This window comes from Salminus brasiliensis, chromosome 4 (assembly GCF_030463535.1).
Source record: "Salminus brasiliensis chromosome 4, fSalBra1.hap2, whole genome shotgun sequence".
Lineage (NCBI taxonomy): Eukaryota > Metazoa > Chordata > Actinopteri > Characiformes > Bryconidae > Salminus > Salminus brasiliensis.
Window position 1 is genome coordinate 6,812,902 of NC_132881.1, and position 20,235 is coordinate 6,833,136.

Sequence of the window (20,235 nt, forward strand, 5' to 3'; positions counted from 1 at the left end):
CTGTGGTGTCATTCAGACTGCATGAGGATGGCTAATCAGCCAGTGCCAACTGGTAAACCCAGCTTATGCTGGAATGATGCTTAGCTGTTCCTTTGTGGACATTGTGCATGCTAGATATTAGGGCCTGGCGCTGGGAATTAGCTTAGCCAAAAGCGTGTGTAATGCAACATGATGTACCTGCCCACCATTTTTTTTTGGGGGGGGGGGGGGTGAATTTGCTCGCCCTTCCACTGCTGTAATGAAGATTCAGCTGAATGTCTTGTAATCCATTTTCCACGGAAGTCGATAAAAATGGTGAAGGTCTTAGACTGGCTAGCCATTTCGTTCAGAATGCAGGCTTGTTAAATGAAAACGTTTCCTAGTGAAGAATGCATGAAATGCATTCAATGCAGGCAATGAGGAGCTCGCCAAGTAAATTACTTTCAAAATTGGCACGCTCGACCTTGTCAATGGCTGCACAATGTAGCATGAATGTCTTGATTAGCTTTCAGTCAATCGGTGCTTGATACGAACTATAATCAGTCTTCAAAAAGAGAGCAGCACTGCCCTTGCTTTATCTCAATAAGCCAAAGGCTCTGCACAACAAGTGTTGCAGAGGCCTGTGAGGAAAACCCAGGTTCTTTTATTGTTGTGGAGTCAGCACTACTGAACCTGAATGAGAACATTTGCTCAAACAGAATGGATATCACTCACCGTCCTCCGGTGGGGTCTCACCACCCTCCTCACACTCTTCGATATCTGTTCAGAAAGAAAGAGGGAACAAAGAAAGGAAGGTTGAGCGAGTGCTGTGTATTATGGTATTTTGGGTAAAATTAGGATAAAATTAGGATAAAATTAGGGAACCGCCAAAGCGGCCTAGCTGAATTACCCTGAAATGGAACAAACTTATTTTTTGCTATGTCAATTATCAGCTTAATAGCTAGGATGTTTTGGGTGTCTTGTTATTAACCATCATTTTATCCAAACTAATTACACAACACTTTTGAGACTGTACCTCACATGCACACTTTTAATTAACGCATAGCACCTGTTGAGCATGTCAGTGTCATTTAGTTACAACCTTTTGGGACTCACCATCATGATACCCAACGCAACTGCCTAGTATTTTGGGGTTTGTATCTCACACTTACCCAGTTAATACCTAAAACCTAAAAGTATGGTGTAACCTTGATGGAATGGTGATGGTAAGTAGGATAATACGTGGCGTCTAACAAAACAAAGAAGCAAGACTACACATATACCAAGCAAAGAAGGTATCCAACACTATTTTAAGCCTAGTTTTGCCAGACTGCCACTGGCATCGATGTCAATTTCTGACCAAAATATCTTCTCTTTATTGTTCAATTACCATTTCATGGACCCTGACCTGGTAAAGGACCCAAGTCTTGCCCTCAGAGCCTTACGATAGACCCCATGTTTACTAGTTCTTAGATGTAAAGGGCCCAGGACCTCATAACAACATGGCTTGTGACTAACACAAGGCTGGCAGCTGGCGAAATAGCAATGCTAACACTACAGTAGTGATGCTGGGCGAGGCCGTTGGCCAGTGTGGTATCAATGTTAACGCAGCGGAGGGTGATGCAGGGTGAGGTCCACACGGTTGAAAGGCTAACGCCGCAGCAGCGATGCTGGGTGAGGTCGCCGTGGTAGTGAGTGTAATGTCGCCGTAGTGATGCTGGTTGAGGTTTGATGTGGCAACAAGGCTAATACTGTGGTGTCAATGCTGGGTGAGGTCATTGGCCAGTGCGGTAGCAATGCTGACACCATGGTTGCGATGTCGGTGGCAGTGATGCGGTGCTGAGTCGGCATGCTTTCGTTATGGACTCTGACACACACATTAATGCCACAGTGTGTCTTCACACTGCACTAGCACTAGTTACTTGCTAGCTTTGTGGCTAAATGTAGTCCTCAGACTATCAGTGTCTATAGTGAAAACACCTTCTAAGGTCATAAGTTGTGAGAAGCCTGCAGTTGAAGTAGCACCAAGAAACAGTCCTGATAAGTATCAGGCCCGTCTGTCTTCCCGTCGAGGTCTCTACAAGGTGCAATTGCATCGACGAGGGTGGCGACTGGCTCTGCTGCTTTCAGAAGACCATTCCTTACACCCTGGATCTCCTCCAAGCATTCCACTTCACAAAACTGGTGTTTGTAATGCACATGGTAGCTACTGGGACAGGTAAATTGCAGGGAGCTGAACACACTAGCAGCCATGTGAATACGTCCTCATATGACCAGAAGTAAGTGTTGACTTGCTCTGGGATATTAATATACGCCGACATAGCAACCTCCAGTCCCAATATTACTCTGCTGGAAATGCTGTGTACACTGCAGAAATTGTGAAGTGCAGAACTCTGTGGCCATCATATAGCTTCTGCTCATCTTTGGTACCGTAGGGTCTTTGGTCTAAAATATCTGACGAGTTTCATAAAATGCAACATTCAATGAGCACTTCCTTATTTTTGGCTCCCCCTATAGACAGGGAATAAAATGAACACACTGCACGTTGGACTGACAAAAATGACCCTCTAAGACCATAAGGAAGAAACACTGACAGGAACCAAGACTCAGACCATGGCCCAGGGGCCATGCCGCTTTGCCATCAGTGGCCAGAGCCAGAGAGAGCGCATTTAGCCATGCTCTCACTGGTTGGGTAGATGGTGCTCTCTTTCCTCATGACTCTTAGAGCAGCCTCTGTTAGCTGGTGCTGTCGGCTCACTGGTCAAGCTGCATCGGTGGCAGTTTGAAAAGAGGTGTGGCTGACTTTATGTGTTTTGAAGGAGAGTAGCTAGTGCTGGGGGATGTTATGAATAGGTGGGTTAGCTGACCGTAATTGGGTAAAATTCTAATTTATTATTATTGAAAAAATTAATTTACTAAAAAAAAGAGAAAAGAATCAAGAATAAATTTAGAAGGAACTCTCTACGATCATGAGTAGGTACACCTAGAGTCAAATGCAAACCCTCTCCAAGACCAAGAGAGAGAAAAACTCAAATGGCAAAACTCTCAAAGATCATGAAGAAAAAACACTGGAATGCAACTGATACAAGTTTTCATCAGGAAATGAAGATAATCCCCTCCTATGCTCTAAGGACCCATACATGATTACTGGCTTTACCCCGAACATTCAAAATGAGGTTCTAAACGTTCTCAATAATCACCAATAACCATTCAAAATGCATGGTGCAGAACCTTCACATCACCAAGAGTTTCTATAAACCTTCAATGCAATTACGCTCATCCTGCATTGGTTCTGTACAGATCCAGGCACTGTAAGTGGTTCTTCAGAGGCACATGTGTCAGAGAACCTTACATGGCACATTATAATCCAGCAAACTCAACTCAACGCGTTTGAAGTGTTTTGTGCTGCGAGCTTGGGGTTCAATTCTGTGCTTGGTGCGCTTGAACTGCACTGCAGCATGTCAGGTAGTGAGACGTAGGGGGGGCAATGAGGATGTGTGTGTGTGTTTGTGTGTGTATGTGTGTGCGCCTGTGGACTTGTGCAGCTGAGCAGGGTTGTGCCTCCATCGTATGTGCAGGCCTCAGCAGCCCGTCAGCCTCAAAGGCACACACACACACATCCTGTACGCACACATACACACTCACACACGCACAGCCCCTAGCTAAAGCTCTAGCTTTGATGAAACACTCATGTCATCTGTTCTGGGGAGACAGGCTGCGTTAGTGCTCCCTCCGGCAGAAGGGGACAGGCTTCTCCTTTTGTCTAATGCTGAAGAAAACCACAATGTGCTTCTCTTTAAAGTTTTTTTTTCCCTTTTTTTCTCCAGAAAAATGAAAGAACAGAGGAGGGAGAGGGGAAAAGAATTACCGGGATGACACGCCAGTTGAAAGCAAACATACACATAACCTTTACACCTGAACAGCATGTGGGGTTCCTCTGTAAAACCCGACAGTGTTGATGATTAGTCCGCCATTGGTGACATATGTCAGATGTTAAATATAGCAGCGTAAATATGCATCTTTCCACGCGTCTACGTAGTTCACATGCTTAGTGTGAAACTTTCAACTTCTAAAAGCTTACTCTGCTGACCTGGTGGTCAGGGACCACCATTCATCCATGTGATTTCCTGTCAAAGTGGACATTTCAGACAACCTACCTACCTTCTAACCTACACACAGTAGCCTTTCTGTTGGTTCAGGCCAGTTGGGACAGCCTTCTTTGCTCTCTGTTGCTGGTTCATCAGGGGGAAGGTCACGTGATGAAGCTTCCCAAAAGTACAAACTGTGATTCTGAGATCAACTGGAACCCCTGGTACAACCACGCAAGACCTGCTAGGCCTTCAAAAATGCCCCCATCAGATAAACAGCACTTACAGCTTTCATCTTTGAGAGAGAGGAGAGAATCAATCAAGCTCCTCCCTCACATCAGATCTGGAACAACCCACAGGTGTTAGTGTCCATCTTTCCGCTGTGAGAGGACCACTCACCACTGTGGGTGTGAAAGGATGTGGAGCTGCAAATTCAGGACCTATGGCACAGTCAAAACTATGAAACAGTGCTTAGAGCTCAGGGTTGTTCATCACAGGGTTGTGGGATCCATACCCGGGTTCTCTAGGCTGCCACTGTTGGGGCCTTGAGGAAAGCACTTAGCCCTCTCTGCTCCAGGGGTGCTGTAGCATGGCTGACCCTCCCCTCAGACCTTGAACCTTGACAATGACGTCGGGTTCACAGAAGTCGGGAAGTGCTGATTGTTGCGGTTTCAAAACAGGAGATATCCTACACCTCTTTTTGTGGGGATTACAAAATACAAAACATTACACAGTCACACAGGGTTAGGTGCGATTAGATGGTAAATATCTTTTCTTCTGAGGTTTTAAGTAGGTTTGATAGCACGTCAGCTGGTTTGTGAAACTGGAGGACCGTTTAGACTTGCAGCAATGCCCAGTTCGCCCAAGTCCACGGTGTTCTCAGAACAATGGTCCAGACCTCCACATCACTGAATGTGTTTGGGATGACGCTCTTGAGCTTCTAAGAACTGAACTTTAGAGATTTAGAAAAATCTCCTGCAGTTTCTGCAGAAGGTCTGAAAGGGAGTCTCCTGAAAATAATTGAAGCTACAATACAGATGTTTGAGTTTGCCTTTCTACCAGGCTGGTCCATCTGGCCTCGTAGGCGTTCCTGTATTATCAAAGATAATAACTAAAGAAGTGTTGTTTTTTTTTGCTCCTCAAAGCGCTGTTATCGAACCATATTGGGAAGGGCCCGGTCCAGAAAGCAGCTGTTAGCTAGCTAACATCATTTAATAAGGAGCTCCAGAGCTAATTCACTTCTGTGCAATGAACAGTTGGAGTAAATGTTCATCTACACAGGCAGCGATTATTTTACTCAGCGATACAGTACCTAATGACGACACCAAGATCACCTCGCAGGCAATAACTGTGACTTATAAGGCTTAGACAGGTTAAACAACCTGTCAGCAGAGGCAAGGAAAAGAAAAGAGAAAGAAGAAAAAAAAAGACCTTTTTCCCCGAAGTGCTAATCCCACCAAGCAGTCCTCCCTCCGCTGCCCTCTATCAGGTGTGTCACGCAGGGGTCTTTAGGGGTTAGATTGTGTTCTGGAACTCTTTCAATTTGCCCGTGTCTAAGACCATTTTAATCAGTTACACAGCCTCCTGAACCAATCAATTACTGTAATCAATCAATTAGACCACTGGGGTGCGACAAAAACAGCCTGTCCCTCAGCTCCCCTCCTCTGAATGGATTTAAAAAGCAGAGCTTGTTAAAAGGGAAGGCGCGAGCCTCGGCCCGGTGTGCTTTTACAATGCACAGCGTACGAGGCAAGGCCTGGAATTCTGTACGGATGGTACGGACCCAGACAAATGTTCAAACACACTAACTGCTAATGAAGGGGTTTGCCTTGTTTACATATTCTGTTTACTATATCCCACAGTTTAGAACAGTGAAGCTATCAAAACTGTGAAACAGTGCTTATAGCTCTGGGTTGTTGATCACAAGGTTGTGGGTTCCATTCCCGGGTTCACTAGGCTGCCAATGTTGCGCCCCATGCTGCAGCATGGCTGACCCTCCCCTCAGATTTTAAACAGATCTTGCCAATGACTTCTGTAAACCTTCTGTAAAACAGTGGGGAGCCCCTGGGGCTTGAAGATGTGCCCACATATGCTGAAGCCTTGTTCAGTGGAATTGTATTGGTTTTTTTTTTTTGGTTATAGAAACAAAAAAGTGGGTCCTAAAAGTGGGTGTAGGCTCACAAAAACGCTCCACTTTCTTTGAGTCTGGAGCCTCAACCTGGAGAGCTAAAACTAAAGCTCAAGCCATGACTGGGGGAGCAGATGTCCCTCACGCCCTGGAATCTAGCAGCTGGGTGCCGGGATGGACGGGAGGTACCGAAGCAGCACCCGTAGCTGGAGAGATTCGCCGCCTGCTGGCCACCAGTACCCCGCCCTACAGGCACAGCGCGTGGCCGGCTGCCGAAGCGGAGAGGCGACGAGCACCAGCCGGGAGGGACAACAGGGCATGCGGGGCAGCCACTCCCCCAGTCACGGCTCGAGCCTGTATCTGTACACGGGCTGGTAAGTCGCTTACAGATATCAGAACCTCAGCAAACCGTAAAGATCTGTGAAATCACAACCACAGTTCAGAGTCAAAAGATGAAAAACGCAGCTGCTCTGTCGTAAGGCTGTGTGCGTTGCCATGGTAACATAAAAAACTAATTTTGTTGGCCAGTGATAGAGGGGTGTCAGTCAGGCCCATTCATTAGAATATTTATACCAGGCCCAGACCGTTCTCAGAGAGGTGTGAGGAGAACATTTTGGCGATTTCTTCAGAGGAGTTTTTTTTTTTTTTATATTTCTGCTTTGTGTTTTCTACTTAAACTTCACTGAACACCCAGGCTTAGTGTTATTCAAAAAATAAATAATCAATATATCAAAATTCTGTGCACTATATCCCACAGTTTAGAACAATGAAGGTATCAAAACTCTCTAGGTTATTGATCATGAGGTTGTGGGTTCGATACCCGGGTTCATAAGCCTGCCACTGCTGGGCCCCTGAGGAAAGCACTTACCAATATATTAAAATAATCAATATCAAAATGTGATCCCAGCGGTTGTAAAGTTCTGGCAAAAAAATTCGTTTACAGGGGTTTGCCTAATTTAATTTGTTTTGTTTACTACAGGTAAAGGGATCAATACTGTTATTGATCACAAGGTTGTGGGTTCCATACCCAGGTTCGCTAGGCTGTCACTGTTGGGCCCTTGAGGAAAGTACTTCTGAATATATCAAAATAATCAATATATCAAAATGTGTTCCCAGGGGCTTTAAAGGTATGTCGAAAAATGTAATTTACACAGTGTTCCACTTACTTCAGAAGTAGACAGTTCGATTTCTAGACTGCCGAAAGTCATACTGAGCCCTAAACATCTGAGCAAGTTTGTGAGAACCTTTAATGAAGACCTGGCTAAAGTCTGAATGGGTTCTAAATTTGAGTTACTTTAAATCGAATTGTGTGGCCTAGTGGATAACACCACCACCCTCCCAGTGGTAGACTTTGCCTACCTGTAAAGAGTAATGACCCATTCATGAAGAATATAGGTGAGCAGGGTGTGAGAGCAGGATTTACTCAAAGAGTAGAGTAGAGTAGAGTAGAGTAGAGTAGAGTAAAGTATCATAAATACTCAAAAATACTGCAGGTGTTTGGGGAAAAAGTACACATGTGCACTAGTGAGGTACTTGCACGATGTTACTGTCCACTGCTGGGACTGGTTTCTGACAATCTATGGCATACTGTTAAGAATAGAAATGGGTAAACACAGACACTAAAGGCATGCTTTACGATAGCTGACAAAGTCAGGGCTCCTTCTCCCCCCTCCTCTCTCTCTCTCTTTTCTTGTTTTTGGAATAAGCCCAGAAAGAAAGTTGAGTCACTGCTAGTGCCTCGCGTATAATGGCTGTGCTGTGAGGCGTGCAAAATGGCACCCGCAGTGACACTCCAAAACAGCCCTATGGCGCAGCTGATGATATTAACGTGCCATAACCCACTCAATATTCATTCCCCAGGGAGAGTGACGAGTAGCTTCATTTTCGACCCTTTCGGGGGCCCGGGCCCCCTCCCCCCGTGGTCTAGCGACAGACGGCATCAACCCGCCGCTAACAGCCGGCTTTACAAATTACAGGCTTTCTCCAGCACAAACACTGGCGAAGGAAAGCCACTATTAAAGTTAGCGGGGGGCATCCCACCACCATGAGCAAACAGAACATGGGAACACCCCGAAAACCAGAAAAGCCTGCTGGGAAGGAGGGGGTGAGGTAGGAGAAAGTGTGTGAAAAAGAAAGAGAGAGAGAGAGAGAGTGTATGAGACCAGCATTAACGTAACCAGCATGCTAACTTGAATGAAATGTGAAACTTCTGAATGGCTTGTAATAAATACTCAGGTCTAATTAGGTGCACTATTAAAAGTATGAGTTCCTTAAGAAGTTTTTAAGGGTTCTTCAATTTGAAACTGTGAAGGAACCTCTACAGGAGCTTTGAGGAACCTTCAAGGAATCTTGAACAAAAAACATTCAAATTGAAGAACCTCCAAAAGTTCCTCAAGGAACAGTGCCCTAATAGAACGGTACTACAGGCCCAAGGTTACGAAACAACATACTCCTAGAATTGCATATCTGAACCAAAAGACTATCAAGTGACCGTGATTGACACAGCCCTTCTGAAGGTGATTGGTTCACTGTAATGTCTGTACTTACAGGATTTGCCCTGAATGTGGTCCTAAATACCACCTCACCTGATTGGTCCTACTTACTACATCATTTGTTCTTAGACCTTGATCTTGACTGCAATTGGTTTTATTCCCCCCATCGTTTGCAGTCTCACGACTGTGATGAGTTCTAATCTCCAAGTTGTTGGTTTCAAGCCCGCCTCCTGACTGTGACGAGTTCTAATTCCCACATTGTTCGTTCCCAGATCGTCTACAGGCTGTTATTAGTTCTAATCCCAAGTCATTTGTTCTGAGGCCTCCCCTTACCTGCGTCTGGTTCTCATCCTCACTTACTTTCTTCCAAGACCGCCTCCTTCCCGCAAGTAGTTCTAATCCCTATGCTGTTTGCTCTTACAGTCAAACCTTCCCTTGACTGTAACTGGTTCTAATCCCCACATAGTTTCTCCCAAGACTAACCTCTTGACTGTGATTGGTACTAATCCTCACGTTGTTTGTTCTGAGACCTCCTCCTCCTGACTGTGATTAGTTCTAATCCTCATGTCTCTGAATGTTGACTGACTGTTATTCGTCCAAATTACCACACATTTGTCACATTTGTCACATGACTGTGATTGCTTTAAATCACTAACACTATCGATCAACACCTTTCAACATAACTTGTTCTAGACCTTGCCCTTGACAGAAACTGGCTCTAATCACCACATTGCTTGCTCTGAGACCGCCCCCTGACTGTGATTGGTTCTAAGCAACATGTCGTTTGCTAATGAGACCTCCATTCGACTACAAAGGTCCACCCAAGGTGTGACAGGCCTACAGTCCTGGAGTAACTGTCTCTACTGTCAAGGGAAGTAAGGCCTTCTACTAGATTTTTTTTTTACTAGGGTTTGATAGCATTCAGCAACAAGAGCATTAGGGAGGTCAGGACGTTGGATTATTACCACTCTGCCTCATTCCCAACTTCCCAACTTATCCCAAAAGTACTGGATGGAGCACCATCATCATTCCAGAGAACAGGTCACAGTTCAATGCTGTGGGCTCTATACCCCTCTCACGGCATGGTGCTAATAGGTTAGCACAGTTATAGGTTAGCATAGTTATCTACAGGGACTAAACAAGTGCATGTGCGTGTGCATTTGCACATCTGTGTGTTGATGGTAAATCAACCCTTCCTGACTACAAACTTGCTCATACTGTACCTTCCTATTCTACTTCTCTGCAAATGAGAGCGACTATATCCCAACCTGGATTTAGCAGAAACACCAATTACATTGACAGAACAGTACAACCCAGCTGAATTACCTGGACTTCCAGCTCCCTGAAGTTCTAATTAGAGTTCTTTCTCCTGCTTCGAAATTTGCATGCCTTTAGTTTTTACACAATGTAATTGTACAGTGTTCCATGCAATGCCTTAGAGCCCACAGTAGCATCCACCTAGCTTCCGCACAATGGAAGTCATATTCACCCTTTTTTTAGACGTTAGTGTTTGGGAGATGGAAGCCGGCAGTAATGGACGTCAGGGATGCGAGCACAGTTAAGTGGTGTTGACAGGGCTGCTGCAATGTTCCCGAAAACTGACAGTTCCTCAAAGAGCTTTTGTCTCTCTGTAAGAATTCTATCAGTTTCTATGAAAAAGCGGCTTTTCCTCACCTGGCTCCGCTGTAGGGATTCGGATGGGTTTAATCATGAAGACATATTGGTTGGTTTCAAACAATTACGAGAACTTGACTCATGTAGTGAAATTAGATGCTTTTCCGAATTGGGGTTTGTTTTGTAGCTATTACCAGAACAAAAGACATGAATCTGTCTCGATTTAATTCATCAATTTTACGAGAATCTTCAAAAACGACTGACTCAGACAATGTGAAGAGTTTCCTGTATGAAAACGTCTTTTATGCCCACGATCGGTTTCTTCATACACGGCCCATTTGAGGAGCCTAACCATGACCGCTAATGAGCTCATTTCGGGTGGTTGCTATGGCAGTTTATATGGTATTGTTTAAAAAAAAAAACCTATCTAATCCTAGACTTCCTAGTCTGAAATGCTAGCAATTACCTAGACCCTAAGCTAATTTTAGGTTGTTGCGAAGATCTTCATGTTATATTGCTATCTTGGTGCTATGATGTTTTCAGATGGTGGCTAGGTGGTTGCTATGGTTTTCTAGGAGGTTGCTATGGCACGTCCTGTGGTATTCCAGGTGGTTGCTAAGGTTAATTAGGTGCTATGGCATTGGTAAGGTGTTCTGAGTGGTTGCAGTTTCTATGGTATTCCAAAGGGGTTGCTATGGTACCCTATGTGAAAGGTTGAGTGTTACAAGTATATTTGTATCACAAGGTCCATTTAGGGACTAAGTATGGACTTGGACAAAAGGTAAAAAGGTATCAGGTATCATGTATCAGGTATCTAATGCTAGTCTTTAATTGCTAGTCTGATTTTGACCTGGAGTCTAGCCAAGACCGAGATCCTAAGATGTCACTTTCCTGGTGCTATGGTGTTGCTGAGATGGTGACCAGGTGGTTGCTAATGTTAAGTGGGTGCTATGGTGTTGCCAAAAGTGTCTCATAGTGGTTTCTAGGGTGGTCGCTAGTGTACTTCAAGTATGGGCTGAGACAAATGTAAAAAAAAAACAAACACATATCAAATGCTAGTCTTTAGTTGTTAGTCTGATTCTGACATGGAGCCTAGCCATGACCAAGACCTAAGTTAATTTCAGGTGGTTGCTCAGATGGATGGTGGCAAGGTGCATACAATGGTATTGCTAAGGTTAAGTGGGTGGCACAGTGTTGCTAAGCTGTTTTTTGATAGGGTGGTCGCTATGGTACTTCAAGCAGTTTCTAAGGTGTTCTGAATGGTTGCTATTTTAGTTTCTTTAGTATTCCAAGTGGCTGCTATGGTACCCTTACTAGTATACTACCATTACTAGTATATTTGCATCACTGTGACTTAAGACAGATGCACAATCATTCATATCGCATTCTTCCTTAAGAAAAAAGATTCCCTAGAAAATATTAAAATATGAAAACAAAGAAAAAAAATAAAGACAAATATTATTTAGAGAACAATAGAGATACAATACAGCAATGCTTATTAATACACAACCATCACATCACCTCCATCATTCACAACAACATGCTGTCAACACAGTCAATACAAATGAACACTGTTCTAATCTTAGAGATCTTCTAGTTTAATCTTGTGATTTAACCTGATCTGAAGCCTCATTAATTTTCCGCACAGCTTTTAAATGTAAATGTAATTAGTTAATTTCTGCTTTCCCCATATTTGACTGGGCACCACATTTATCACATTGTCACTTTTGTAATATTGTAATATATCAAATTTTGGTATTATGCTTTTCCTGGAATATGACTGTGGCAATGAAACGCATGCGGACATCCTGAGGATTGTGTTCAGTACACAGTGCTAAGCAATAACGCACATTCTTCATCACAATTTCTTTTAAACGACATCATCTATAAAGGTTTCGCTGATTTCAGTTTTGATGAAAAGCTTTCCACAAAGTGCTCTGGGTACATCCAGTCCCATAATAATAAATAAATAAATACATAAATAGTGTTCTGTAAAAGGTCTGTTTATGATTAATGGAATTAAATGGATATTAATGCAAAGTAAGTGAATGCACTATAAAAATGACTAAAATAACTGACCGAAATTTACATAATTGAAATTTTATATATCTAAAATGCGCACAACTGTATTGTATTGTTACTATATCCAACTAATTGACAACCCATTAAAAAATAAACTGAAATAGAAATTGCACACTTTAAGTGGTGCCCACCTTTACATTACCAGGGTGACCACAGGGTGTTTTTCTGCTAGTCGGTTGCTATGGTGTTATGGCTAAGCTGTTGCTCGTAGCTGTTGTGCTACTGATAGGTGGTTGCTAGATGGGTGCTATAGTCTTGAAAGGTCATTGCTAGACCTATCAGGTGTATTATCCCAGGTGGTTGTTATGATATTGTCAAGTGATTGCTGTGGTACCCTATGTGGTTGACTGCGTGTACCCAATGTGTTGGTGGTTATTGTTTGTTAGAGATGTTGCTAGGTGGTTGTTTGGCAGCTGCTATGATATCCTAGGGTGTTGCTGTGGTACCTCATGCAGGGTATTCGAGTCAGGCAATCATACCAAACAATGTGGAGTGGGGACAGTGTTGCCATCTCCGGCAAAAAAGAAGAAGAAAAAATATATAAATCATAATAAATAAAATAGATTTTACTGATTTGCTACATGCAACCATAGTGATTTGGGCATTCAGTCAAAACAAATAAACCAACGCTTCATCAGCCGAGGTTCTTATCTTAATGACCAAACCTGGCTTCATTACAAAGTAAGGCCGACAACTGCATCTTCAATTCCCATCAAAAGTAGCCAAAGAAAATGGACTCCAGGATGATAATGCGAGAGATATCACTTGGGGAGAGAGGGAAATGAGAGTGTGGCACAGACAAAGAGAAGGAAAGCAACAGTGACAGTCACGCAGAACTAAGCGTGAAAGGCTGCGCTCTCAAAAATATGACCAGACCTATACAACTCAGTCTAAATGAGCTGCAGCTGCTTCTGGCTCCCCGGTTCCCAGGGTGATGATGATGAGGTGTTGGGATGGGGCTTTCAAGGCCTTGTTATTTTCGCAAGGTTTTTTTTTTTTTTTTTTTTTTTTTTTTTAATACAGCAGGCACTGTCAGCAACACCACTGGAGCTAAATCGGTCCTATTATGTCTGTCTTTCTCACCCAAGATCTCAGCTCTGAAGTAATATTTCAGAGTACCATCCCCATGTTAATGATGCTGCTCCAGAACAGTGTCTCCACTCGCAGCTCCTGATTCAATCAATATCTCATATGCTGAGAAAGAGGCGATGTCACCGCGGACCGATGCAGGTGCCAATGTGAATGGAGCAGTCTGTTTAACAGTGCGTACGATGATGATAGGCCAGTATGCTTTTCGCAGTGAAATAGCTAGCGCTCTTGACTTTCAGTATATTAGCCAATTACCAGCCTCTTCACCAGGAGAAGTGTGGTCCAAAGAGAAGCTCACATTAGTAAGGAACAGGGGGCTGTAATTGTAGGGGCTTAATAGAGCAAAAACTATTGGTTTTCTGGAGAGCACGATAGAAGTGGAATCAAGACCAGAGACTTGACCGAGCATGAACGTTCAGCGAGCACAGCTCCAAGATGTCTCCACACTGCAGACGAAGAACATTAATCACCCAGGGGGTCGCAATTAACACCACTGACCTTGCCCCTGCCACTATGCCATTTACACTTAATGAGCTCTCCCCTTTTTTAATCTCTCAAACCTTTCACCTCTACCACCTGCTTCTTTAATAACAACGCTATTGGCTTTGTTCGCCATGTTCGCTATGCCACTTCACCTCAGTTTGATTCCATTTTAATCTCATTTGCATGCTCTTGTATGATAGCTTTTCTCACAAAAGTGGCATCACAGACCCTCATTAACTTTTAAACATCAGTATGCAGTTCAGTGGTATGGAGTACTTTATTAGATACACTGTATTGATACTGTGTAGGACCTCCCTTTCCTCTTAAACTGCCTCAATTCTTCATGGAAAGGTCTCTTCATGGACGATGCTAGGAAAAATAATTTGAGATTCTGGCCCATGCTCACAGGATCTCTCACAGTTCCTGTAAATTTTTCAGGAGCATCTTCCAACTACCAATCTCCCATCCTTCCACATCCCAAAGGAGTTCTACTGAATTCAGATCCAGTGAGGCAACCGATTAACAGTGAACAGGTGGTTGGTGTGGCACAATGGATAACACCACCTATTGCCATTGAGCTAGCACCCCATGAACTGGGTTCAGTTCCTGCTCTGCTGCCTTGGGAGTCCTTGGGAAATACTTTTAGCACTACATCTGGCTCATCTGTGCACTACGAGTGTCCTTCTAAGGGCTGGGTGTGTCGAGATCTTGGTGCATGCATCATCATGCTGGAAGTAGCCATTAAAAGATGGGTAAACGAAAGGATGTGCATGGTCAGCAACAATATCCAAACAGGCTGTGGCATTCAAGCGATTGGTGATTGGTATTAACAGTCCATAGTGTGGCAAGGAAACATTCCCTACACCACCAAACCACCTCCACCAGCCTGGACTGTTGATCCAAGGCAGGTAAGGCCCATGGGTTCGTGCTGCTTGTTCCAAATTCTGACCGTCCATCTGTGTGCCCTCGGCAGAAATCGAAATACATCAAAACAGGCTGCATTTCTTCAGTCAACAGCTGTCCAGGTTTGAGCCACTGCAGCGTCAGCTTCCTCGTGTATTCTGAGATGCTGAGTGCTTATCGGAGTTACTGCAGCCTTTCTGTCAGCTTGAACCAGTGTGGCCATTCTCTGTTGACCTCGCTCATCAATGAGGCGTCTCCGTCGGCAAAACTTCCACTCATTGGATGTTTTTTCTTCACTGCCCTGTTCTGCTCTGCTAGAAACTGTTGTGCTGAAAATCTGAGGGGATCAGCAGTTCTACAAATACTCAAACCAGCCCATTCGGGCTGTATAGGACCAAAAACAGCACTCATACATGGATGACATCTAGTTGCAGATTCCTAGATTGCATTACATAGCCAATAAAGACTGACCACTGCAGCTCCAAGCTTAGGCCTAATTTGGTTTTGGGAAACAGCCCACAAAACCTTTCCAAGACCCCCTACATTTATCTCCAAATAGATGTGGAATGGAGCTTGACTTGTCTGGGCTTGATTTGGTGCTCTGTAAGACAGTCCACAGATAGGTTGTCTTGTTTGCGGTTGGCCAAGGGAAAGACCTTTTTCGCACATGAGCTCATTTGTGTGCTGGTGAGGTGCTTGTGTGCTTCTAGGTGGCATGGTTGTAATCTCAGAGAGTGATTATGGAGAGAGCGATGACCCCCTCCGTCTCATCTCCCAGTCCTAACGCAAAGCGACGGGCCTGGTGCCCCGATATAATCAGAGATTCTCTAGTGGCTGTCATCTTTCAGCAGGGCCTGGGGGAAAGAGCGAAAGAGGCAAAGAGGAAGGGAATGTGTGTGTGTGTGTGTGTGTGTACGTGAGCACATCTGTGTGTTTGCATACACGGGCACGTGTACGCACACACTGGGGAGGCATGAGTGGATAATACGATCCTCCCGGTGCCCCGCGTGAGGAGCTCCTCGGCTCAAGGTTTCCGTAGGGCCTCATCATGGAGGCAGAACGTGCTCTAGTCTCTGTCTGAGAGGGGGACACTAGGGAAGGGCTAACAGGGGCTACAAAGCAGTCTGCACTGAAATAATGTGTCTGTTTATCGTCAAGGGAGGCTGAGGAATAGCAGCAAAGGGCCTTCCTGTGAGAGCTATGCCCTTTACAGACAGAAACGGTGCATCGCTGCAAAACGGGGAGAGGGCTTATGGGAACTGGATGATGCTTTGTCTCGGGAGGAGACATGGGGTCCATGGAGACGCAGGAGACGAGGTAGAGAAAGATATAGAAAGAGAAAGCACTGTGTGTGAGAAAGAGAGAGAGAGAGAGACCAAAGCTAGCCGCTGAGCTTTATCACCCAACGCAACAAAGTCAAGAAGTCAATCAAATGAAAACCAGACACGTGGAGGTGTGAGACGCTGTAAAGTCACTGACAAGGTGTGGGTCTGCAGCACCTACATCTGGGCTTCCAATTGAGGTCTCCACCTGGTTTTGGATCACTGCGGGTGATGACAGAATCAAAGGCCCACTCCATATCTGGAGCTTCAGACTGGGAGAGAGGTACTGTGAAATATTATCAGCCACAGCGCTCGCTTCTCCACCACCACCACACCTGTTAACCTCATGTGCTAAGGTGTTTCAGGAGATGCAGAGGCCAATGTGATTTTTTTTTTGTCTACTCAGTCCTGGCAGTCTAGGCCTTGAACACAACATAACAGTAACACTCACAGGAAAAAAAAAAATAAAATTATTATCTTGCAAATTGTAAAAGTTGAAAAGTGTGATTAAATAAGATTAAATCAATGGACCATTATTTTTTAGAATAAATGTTAATAAAAACAAAATTACTGCAAAATTTCAAAATCAAAACAAGACATCAGTCATATATCTAGCTAAAAGTCATATATATATAAAAGTCATATAATGGCTAAACACAGCTGCATTTTCCTCAAAGACTGATTTGAAATGGTATATGGATTGAAAAAGTGGCCCATTCTTTTTAATAAATGAATAAATGTTAATAATAAAACAATATTTCACTGCTAATATTTAAAATCAAAACAACTCTCACAACATATCAGTGCTAAAAGTCATATTTTGGCTAAGCTGTACTAAAGTATTGAAATATAAAACTCACATACGGTAGTCACACACCTGACATTATGTTTTTAAACCTTTAAAACCGCTGTGATTTTTAGCACTGATATGCTGTGAATGTTGTTTTGATTTTGAATATTAGCAGTGAAATATTGTTTTATTAGTAACATTTATTCATTTTTTAAAAAGAATGGGCCAATTATTCAATCCATACACCATTTCAAATCAGTCTTTGAGGAAAATGCAGCTGTGTTTAGCCAAAATATGACTTTTAGCACTGATGTGTTGTGAGTGTTGTTTTGATTTTGAAAATTCGCATTATATTTTTTTATTAACATTTATTCCAAAAAATAATGATCCAATGATTTAATCTTATTTAATCACACATTACAACTTTTACAATTTGCAAGATACTGTGTTTAAATATTTTTCACAGCTGTTTTAAAGGTTTAAATACATAATGTCAGGTGTGTGACTACCGTATGTATGTGAGTTTTATATATGAATACTTGAATACAATTTACCACATCAGTTTCAAGGTTTTCACCGTGTTAATATTTTCAGCATGAAATACAGTAAAGCAAGGTTAGCCATGGAGAAAATCATAATTTTTTAAGAGTTTCTCTCATTCCTGGCTCTTGCGATGCATGGTGTCCCCCAAGGTTAAATACCCAGCCCCTTATTTTTACGAGACATGCCTTACACATCCCTTGTAAAACACACAATTCAATTCCTGCACCCAACTAAATTTACATCTGTTTGTTAATCTAGCAGCTTAGGCTCCCCTTAAGTTAATTACACTGCAATCATGTTAAGATATAAAGTGTTAGATATCCCACAACATCTTTAAGTTTATTAGCACTTCCTACAATTTCACAACTTAAGCTGCTCACTAGAATTGCGTGGCAAATTACGGTGCCTGATTGTCTTTCGTCGCAAACCAGCTAGACTAGAACAGCCCTCATAGAGTGCTAGTACTAAAAAGTCACATTTTGCTTCAGCACAGCTGTGAGGGTATAAATACACAATGTCAGGTGTGTGACTACAGTTTGTATGTGTGAGAGTTCTACTTAATTAGCATTTTTATGCATTTTAAATCAAGGTTGACACTTGTTAACATGCTCAGCATAAAATTGCACAACAACAACAACAAGTAAAGGAAAGTCGGCAGCAAATCAGATACTCATTTTTGAATTATTTTCATCCCTGCCTCTTGTAATGTATGGCGTTCCTCAAGGTTAAATAAGTGGCCCATTAATTTTATGATACATGTTTTACATTTCACTTGTAGAACATAAATATGTTAATGTCTGCACTTCTAACAAATAAACTTAAATCTATACATCAACCTAGCACCTCCAACCAGGCTCTCCCTACTAGTCAATTATGCAAGTTATTTGCCCTGCATCACTGCCAAGACGTTAACTGCTAGATGGCCCAAAGCTTCTTAACATTTATTAGCACTTCTTACAATCTAACAACACACTAGAATTACTCACTAGAACTACTTGGTAAATTGCAGTGTCTGATTTTCTTTCGTTCCAAACACTTCAGACCTAAGCAGCCCTCAGCGTATGTTAACGCGAAAAAGTCACATTTCATTTTAAACACAGCTGCGGGGGTATGTCGGCTGCGTGACTACAGTAGCTATGCAAGTGCAAGTGTGAGAGTTCTCTGCTTAGTTCTTCATATTTCAATGCTTAATGAGCTTGTGCTGTGCATTTCAAATCAAGCCAGACACGGTGTTAATCTTCGGAGTGCAAAATGGCGCAATGACAAGCAAGGTCAGCAGCAAGCATGCAGAAACGGTACCTGAAGGAAAGATTTCTGACATCTGCTTCTTGTAAATTTCATAATCCGTCTCCAGGAAGACACAAAATATGACACGGTCCATCTGTGGGAATGAAAAGAGGAAAACAAATAATTACTTTTTTTTTTTTTTTTTTTTGCATAAATCACACATCCTTGTTCACTTCATCTTTAAATGAAACACACTGATTCGAAAACAGAGAGACAGCATCAGCCATTCTGGGTTATTCTGCTGTGCAGGCGTTGCTTGAGGAAATTAGTGTTTCTGCCAATTCCCCAGCTCAGATTCCAGCAGTTTGGCGATAAAATGTAATGCATAAAAATCATTTCGGCACCTTGTGGTTCGCCATTGTTTGAGGCTTTCACATGCTAACTAATAGGGAGTTTCAGCAACTGTGGTCTAAAAAGGTAAGAGCGACCATGTATTGCATTGCTTTGTATTGCACGCCGTGCCTCTATAATGACTCAGTTTTTAGTTCTAGTTTTATTAGCTGCTGGAAATGCGGCCCAATATCAACATAGCTGACTCATATAAAATAAACATGCAAGACTTAGAAAAGAATAGGGAAAAATTATATTCCTTTTCACTATGAAAACCAGAAAGCTGGGTTGGCTTGGTATTCAGCTTCATAATAACGGACACCACTGTTAACTGACATTCAGTGACAACACTTCTAGCTTAACAAAAAGTGACATAAATTTCATCCATCATGCTTTACTTTGTTAGAATTTTTTGAGCCACATGCACATAGACAGGAAATCTGTCACAATTTGTCACATCATCTTATTGTATTCCTGTAGCGAAATCCGCTGTGAAATTTGACAGCAATTAAGTTGACATTTTTCCAAAAATAATAAATAAATAAATTGTATTGGTTTTGATTACTGACTTGTGAGCTAAAGTCACAGAATTTACACCCAAATTATTTTATTTATTTGAATCCTGGTAGCTGGTAATTATTAGGGATGTCCCTATCTGATCTGGTGGATCAGGATCAGGGCCGATCCAGGCATATTTTCATGTATCGGGTATCAGCTATTTTAATCCCAGTCCAGTTCTGAGTCTTTGTTTTAACCATTGTGTGTTTAGTATGACATCTGGTGTCCTCAAGGAGCCATTAATGGACACTATAGCCCAGCCGGCGGCAGCAGCAGTGCGGACGTTCTCAGAAGGTAAATAAAGGAGTTGAGAGTCTGCAGTGTGGAGCTATTTTGTGGTGGAATATGAAAACGGGCCCTAATATCTGACCCCTTTTCTCTTTATTTCTCACTGAAATGGTCTGTTTTACCAGCAGGAGAACCGCAGCCCAAATCACAGACTCACATTCACCCACTTAAACAGTTATTAAACACCAGTAGACCAACAACAACAGGATATGACCTGACTGCAGTGTTGTGTTGAGTTGGGAGCTGATTGGTCAGGAAGGTGGGTCAGACTGGATTATAA

General features: G+C 42.9%; 1 protein-coding gene across 3 annotated transcripts in view; it reads right to left on the reverse strand.

Moving 5' to 3' along the window:
* macrod2 (mono-ADP ribosylhydrolase 2) overlaps window positions 1-20,235 on the reverse strand; it is a 931,382-nt gene that overhangs the window by 69,953 nt on the left and 841,194 nt on the right. For all 3 annotated transcript variants that reach the window (XM_072677423.1, XM_072677422.1, XM_072677421.1), the window contains exons 9-10: window positions 18,792-18,873; window positions 694-738 (exon numbers count right to left, since the gene is read on the reverse strand). In XM_072677423.1, coding sequence (XP_072533524.1) covers window positions 694-738; window positions 18,792-18,873 — 127 coding nt within the window. The remainder of the gene's footprint in view (window positions 1-693; window positions 739-18,791; window positions 18,874-20,235) is intronic.